Source organism: Carica papaya, chromosome 6 (assembly GCF_054855325.1).
Source record: "Carica papaya isolate Zhongbai chromosome 6, ASM5485532v1, whole genome shotgun sequence".
NCBI classification, from domain to species: domain Eukaryota; kingdom Viridiplantae; phylum Streptophyta; class Magnoliopsida; order Brassicales; family Caricaceae; genus Carica; species Carica papaya.
The window spans coordinates 30140838-30148108 of NC_142314.1; the positions used below are offsets into that span (position 1 = coordinate 30140838).

The 7271-nt window shown below is 33.5% G+C and overlaps 1 protein-coding gene across 3 annotated transcripts; it reads right to left on the bottom strand.

Annotated features, from left to right (window-relative positions):
- Positions 1–653: 653 nt before the first annotated feature.
- LOC110816037 (proteasome subunit beta type-5) lies at positions 654–5513 on the bottom strand. Of its 3 annotated transcripts, XR_002539967.2 has the most exons (9): positions 5331–5513; positions 4746–4859; positions 4528–4657; positions 3995–4101; positions 2942–3076; positions 2738–2841; positions 2006–2106; positions 1727–1905; positions 654–850 (listed from the first exon to the last, which is right to left on the bottom strand). XR_002539967.2 is itself a non-coding variant. In XM_022044052.2 (8 exons), the coding sequence occupies exons 2-8, from the start codon at positions 4857–4859 to the stop codon at positions 1778–1780; spliced, it is 819 nt and encodes a 272-aa protein (XP_021899744.1). In that variant the 5' UTR covers positions 5331–5513; the 3' UTR covers positions 1581–1777. The 3 variants fall into 3 exon arrangements, 2 of the variants coding, with proteins under 2 accessions (XP_021899744.1, XP_021899745.1); XM_022044052.2 differs by lacking the exon at positions 654–850 and having other exon boundaries at positions 1581–1905; XM_022044053.2 differs by lacking the exon at positions 654–850 and having other exon boundaries at positions 1581–1905; positions 4746–4869; positions 5331–5485.
- Positions 5514–7271: the final 1758 nt, after the last annotated feature.

Below are 7271 nucleotides of genomic sequence, written 5' to 3' on the forward strand. Positions count from 1 at the left end.
TTAAATACTATTATATAATTAAAGATTATTCTAAGATAACCAAGTAACTTAAGGTGTGTCTACGTGGTATTACATGCTACTTGAATACACGAATAATATGAAACGCTACTCGGTATGAAATGTTTGTCTTATATTTCAAGATGACAATTTAAATAAAATAATTGATAGATTTGATTATAGCATGTAAAATAGATACTATAACGGCATTTGTAAGTGAGAGAAAGAGAAAAAAGAGAGAAATAGGAGAGAGAGAGAGAGAGAGAGAGAGAGAGAGAGAGAGAGAGAGAGATCTATAAAGGATAAGGAACATGTCTCTTGCTCCCTAATATTACATTGTTTTTCTTATAGAAAATTTTTATATTGACTTAATGGTCTTCTCATATACATTTTCTAGTATCTCCCTTTCTACCTCTTTGTGGGTGATCAAACTGGTGGAGATTCCACATGTAATAATTTGTTACCAAAATAAAATTTAGAAAAGTTAAAACTGTTGAATTTTATTTCAGAAAAAAGAAACTAATATGTTTAAAAGAAAATAATGGAACTAATTTTTTAGGACACTATTGATTGTTAAGGCAAAATTAGTTGACTCCTGTAGTTTCGCTGCGGAGACACTGCATTTTCATCCACAATTATTCTTACAGAATTGAATCTAACTAAACACTCCATTTGTTTACTAGAGATATGCATTATCACAATATCTTACTTTCAATCATGAAAAACATGTTTACAAGCTAACAAAAGTATGAGAGAGAGAGAGAGAGAGAGAGAGAGAGAGGGAGAGGGAGAGGGAGAGGGCGCATCCGTCCAGCTAGCTATTGATGTTTCCTTCTTTTTCGTCCTATAGCAGCTGAAATTAAAAATATATACATATATTATCATACAATCTATACGAAATATAAAACGTGTGGAACGTCGCACTTGGCAGATGAGCTTTTATCTCTACTCTGTATAAAAACTGTGGAATGCTATCTGCAGCATAGACTTGAAAGATAAACTTTTATTTTTGAAGGGAAGAACTGGGGGAACAAGTAAAATTAATTTACGGAATTTTAACTTATGAACTAACAAGACTTTCCAAAAAAAAAAGACTCTCCCCATTTAAACTAGATGTAAATCCTAAGTAAATTCTACAAAAGCAATTCCTTGTTCCAAACATGGTCTTATAAGCAATAGGGTTCCATGATCCACTCACATGTTATTTTGGTGGGGATACACCTAACAAATCTTCACTAGTGTATCCCTAAAGATAGAAATCAACTCATGCCACAAGTTAATACTTCCTGAAGACACTGTTGTGAACAATCAAATCATTCTGGTATACAAAAAGAAACAGATCCCCCCTCTTCTGCCACTTTAACTTTATTGATCAAACTCCCATGATAAGGTCAAGTACAAATGATGCCTACAGGAAAAATAAAAATCCAATTTCGTCCTGTTCTTTTGGCACTTCTTTTAGCACTTAGTTGTATATAAGAGAAGCTGTCCTTCCAGTCAAGGCCTTTAGTGTCAGAAACTAACCTTTCAGAATAAGAATCATACATGTAACTATTTAACAAACAAATTTAAGATGGCAGTAATGGAGGGTTCACAAGCTCAATTAGGTTTGTTATATGAAATTGGCAAAGACAGAATAACTGAAACAATTAACAGCAATGTTCTTCAAAATAGAAATGGATTTGGCCCCACAAGGGGAAGCACAGGAGTACAAAACAATTTATCCCACCTTATCTATGTAGAGGTAGAACATAAGAGACCTCGTCTAAAGCCGTATCACTTATGCCCCAGCCACCTCAACCATTTCCTGCTCTACTGTACTTGGCATAACTGGATAGTATTTATAGTGCAGCTCTCCAACATCATCACCGGAGAGTTTTTTCCATCCATCAGGTCCCACGTAGTAAACTGATTACGAGGCAAGTTTGAACAAGAATAAGCTCATCATGTCACACAGAAGGGAGCCCACATACACACACACACAACTAGAAAAGGAGGGAGAGTATACCGCTTGCAACACCACCACTGGCTCCATCTCGGAAAGTGGCATGATAAATAGCTCTTCTGGCCAACTCTGCAGCTTCTTCAATTGACATATCATATCGGTATCTGAAAATTGTACGACAGTTAAAATAAAGGTAATGACAACTTCGAACACATTGAAACTCCAATAGCTATCTTTTGGCATGAAGCATGTGCACACAAAACAATTTGAAGGATCAAGAAAAGTAGGAGAAATTTAAACTGTCCTGGTGTTTGATACAGAAAGTGGAGAGTAAAGTAGAGACTGTAATCAAATTTTTTTGAGACTTGTAATAAAAAAGATAAGAGAAAAATTTCCATCCCACCAATTTGGTTGAGGGGAGTAAATTCCATATTAAAACATATAACTTATACCAAAAATAAGCAGGCATTTTATCAAAAAAAAAATATAATGTTCAAATAAATTATAAACCCCCCCATAACACCACAACCTGGGGCTAAATGATTGAGGCTCAAGAGGAGTTAAAAGTGATCTAGTGACCCTACATTTATTCCCTCTAAACACTATCGGATGATTATTATTATCAGCTACATTGCTCTCCTTTGCTCAAAAACAACAACCATATCATAAAGATATTATTTAACAGCACAAGAATTATTTAAACTGATTTTATTTGAGAAACTTGCATGAAATATAGAAATGGTTGTCAGAATTCCTACGTTGAAATTGATAAAAAATTATAAAAGAAGGGTTTACCCATTATCAAGAACACCATAAGCATATGGTGAACCAGATCCAACAGAGAAACGTGTTCCTTTCAATCTTCCTCCCTCATTATCCACATAATATAGCCCAGGACCCTACAATAGAAAAAGAGTACTCCATGATAAGAGCCCAAAACCAACTTGACCCCACCTTACTGGGTAAGTGAAATGGCAGAAAACAATGTAGCTAAATTACCGTTTCATCCCATCCAGCAATCATGGTCCCAACAGACAGCCCCATTCCACGATATGAGTAGAGAATATTTGCTAAAAGCTTCGATGCCCCGGTAACTGAAATTCTGCGCTTGTTTGCCAATTCATGCAGTCGGCACTAGTTAAGAATGACATATTGTCCATTAGCAGTTGCTTCTTACATTGAATTGTTCAATATAGAGTTAAAAATCTGTAGCTACTGTTGTCATCATAGTAACCCACACAATTTGTCACAGAATTTACACACAGATCAATTTAGTAGGAAGGTCAAAGCCTCAAATTTCTATTGTAATAATAGATTAAAACTTGAAGACCCTGAATTTTGATGAAAAAAAAAGTTATTTCAGCATACGTGCATAATTCATTAGTAAATATTTAACTCCTATTATAGAGACATTGCAATAACTTCATGATACGTCTCAGTTGTTTAACTTTTCCTGTTTAAAAAAAATCTGAATATTTTAACGAAATACAGTTACTGACTTGACCAGGAGATAAGTAAGAATAGTCTCTTCTAATTTACACAAAATGTAACAAGAAAATCAAAACATTTCAAGAATTTAGCAAGTACAGCCAGCTAATTTTTCCCAAATAAGAACTTTGAGACCTCAAAGACTAAAATAACTCAGGATATGCTGGTACAGAGGTGATTAACTCATCTACTGAGCAACTTGAATTTTAGTTAAAGTAAAAAAAGCATATAAACACCAAAATGCACGAATTACAATGTCAAGAAACACAGTGCACTAAAAAGCCCCGATGTCCTAACACTAAAACTGTAATCCATCAAAAGATGAATAAAGATATAACTTCCTGCTTTAAACTAAAGTACCAGTTTGCCTTACAAGACATTTGCCAAGAACATTTTATCCTGCTCTGCCTACATGCTTATAGAATATAAAAACATAAAACAGAACAAAAACAAAAGACATTAACCTAGCATCAACTACACTAATAAAAACTTTGAATTAAGTCTGTAAGCCCACAAGAATATTTTCAAATTAGGAAAAAGGAAAAGAAACAATCAGCTATTTACCTTAATGCCCAGATTTCTGTGCCAAAACTGGCAGTCAGCAGCTCCTCCGGCCATTGTACCAAGCATGTAAGGATTTATTTCAATAATCTTCTTCACGGACTGTGATGCTGCAAAGGTTAGAAACAGGTTAACTACATATTAATTTTCAAAGACAATGTGAATTTACCCAAAAAAAAAAGAAAAAAAAATAGGAATGGATGTTACTAAAAATATGGCATATCAAGGAACATAGTACAGTGATAAGTTGCATATGTTGAACAGACTACATCAATGGCCCAGTTAACATAAGCATGCACATCTAAAAGTAACCTTCAAATAGTCTCAACTGAAATGTTGGGGCACAGATTCTATAAAGATACTAAATGTAAAAAAGTAACAATAATTTGTGAAAATTAATGGTGTTCCACTATGCCTTTAGGTTAGTAGATATTCCTAGTCAAGGGTCATGATTCTAATAATTCAATAGCTTTCTCATGTGTAAAAGATACAAAATTAAGAACATAGTAATAACAACAACAAAAACAAAAACATACAAATATATCCTCCCATGCTAGCTCGAGAATCAGCAGCAACCATAACACCTTCCTTAAAAATGAAAGCAAGTGTGGTTGTTCCCTTTGCAGGCTTCACCATTTGAATAGCTTCTTTCTGAAAGCCATCAAACTGCAACAGAGCAAATCTTACTATTAATTAATTGACAGTTTGAAAATCAAATTTCACTTCATAAAACAACATTATATTAAAAACTCACATCAGTAGTTTGTGGAAGATCAAATGATGGATTGGTGGAAAAGCCATCAACATTCTCACTTCTTGCACAAAATAGTGGTGTCGCTGATTCAAGACCACTAGTGTCCAGCTTCATCTTTTAAAACCTCAAGAGACAGATATTAAACACTTAAATTCCTACCAAGTTAACCCAAACTAAAGCAATTGCGTACGGTATAAAAATTTGAAGAGTCTCAAAGACGAACGACGTAGAAACAGAAAAATAATCAGTGTAGAAAAGATCGGCAAAAGAAGGAAAACTAATGCACAGACAGATAAAGCCTGATTCACTTGGATGCAGAGAGAAAATGAAGGAAACTCAAAACAGAAAAAGGAACAAGAGGAAGAATAAAAAACACTAGAAAACAGGGAACCTTCTTTTCTAACCAGACTTGCATAAATTTTCATTTGTTTACATCAGAACAAAGCAAAACTATAAAGAATACACTAAATCTAATTCAAAGAATACTAAAAAAGTAAAAGGAAGAATTCGATCGAACATGAACCCTAGACTACATTCAAACAGCTATTAAAACAAACATAGTGAAGAAGCGATGGAAGATTTTACCTTTAAAGAGAATGGTAAAGAAAACGAAAACGATGATTTCAGAGTGTACGCAGAGATCGATCGTCGTACAGTGGTTATTTGAGAGAGGGAGTAAGAAGTTCAGAAAGAACGGAAGAGAAAGAGAGCGATATGCGCTTTTCTTGTGCAGCGGGCAAAGTTTGCAAATGGGCCGAGTTTGAAATCTCCTCAGAATCCTAAACCGGACCGCTGGGCTCTTTCTTTCATTATAAATTTTTCAGCAAATGTCATGTTGCGATTCATTTAAAATTTCTTTTAGCAAATATTTAAATATATATATATACATGGTGAGTAAAATTGGAACAAATTTTTTTGTTTAGTAAAATCGTGAAAGTATATTAATCATGTACAAATTATTTACAAATTTATTAAAATATCAATTACATATCAAAAATTCTTTATCAAATGAATGTCATAACCACGAAAAGAGACTCAAAATAATAGAATCACTAATATCTTAATTTACAAATCTCCCTTTCTACCATTTTAAAAACTCTATTAATTTTTTTTTTCAAATCATCCAAAAAATAGTCAGTGGATGAGATTAACAAATTTTTTTTTTACATAAGTTTTCATAACCTCAAATCTAATCTCTAACCGACCCTATAATGAACCCAGTTGATCCTAATAAGTCATACATCATAAACGACCAATTATAGATTATCAGTTCCCTGAGAATAAGGTGATTACATGATTCAGCTATATTTTTACATATATAGCATTTATTCACCAAAATTTAACCCCTCCTTATCAATTTATTGATAGTCAAAGTACATCTTCTACCCGCTTTCCATACAAAAAAAAAGTAAATTTTGGTGGTGTTTTTGTCTTTCATATTTGCTTAGTTAGGGAAACTTGCCTTCTCTCCCCCACCCTGTAACGACCCTGAAAATTTAAAAGGAAATAAATTATAAATTTAGTGCAGAAACGAAATAAATAGTTAGAGTTTACATTCCTTACACAACAGCTGAAAATACCAAATAGGGCTTACGAGAATAACCATTTTAAAAGAACAATTAATAACTAAGAAAATAAATTAAAAGTAAACAACTGAATGTCCTATTCGCAATCCTTTTCTGGATCGGGCTCTGGATCTTAATCCTCTTGATCTGAAATGGTTAATGAACTAATGAGCTATACTACCTCCGTAAGAATATTATACTACTCATTAATCATAAACGAAGGTTGTTAGAAATCATAAAAATAACTAATATAGCTCTTAATTAAGAAAAATCGTTTATCATAAATAAAATCATTTACCGTCTACTTATCGTAGCGATATTTTAAAAAACAATCTATAAAAGCAATAACATAGCACATATTATAATTTCATATGCAATCGGTTGGAATAATAATTTTCTCTTTTATCAACCTACTAGTATCCACGAGGGTCCATGAGGACGTCCCCACAATGCGTGAATGTTTTTCTTTAACATTTTTAATTAACTGGTCGTCCTCATACCCTGTCCGGTATGAGTGCCAAATTACTAAATCTCGATACTCCGTCTAGTATGAGGGTGAAACGGGCCGTCCACATACCCCGTCTAGTATGAGGGTGAAACGGGCCGTCCACATACCCCGTCTGGTATGAGCGCTAAATTACCAAAACCTTGATATCCCGTCCGGTATGAGACAACGTTCACGATAGGGTTTCCTATATACCCGTTCTGTCCACTATTTTCCAGAATATCCAGTAAGACTGCTATTTCATCAATTAACTTAATCAAATAATTTTTCGACTTCTTTTAATTTCCAATTTCTCAATTAAACCATAATCGCATGAAGCAAGCAATACATGCATTCAAACTATAAGATCAATCAATTAGGTATTATCATGTATTCAAACTGTAAAATAAATCAACAGAATCAACAACGAATAATTTTCGATTCTGTCTCCATTAGTGACTCGTAATTAATCATGAA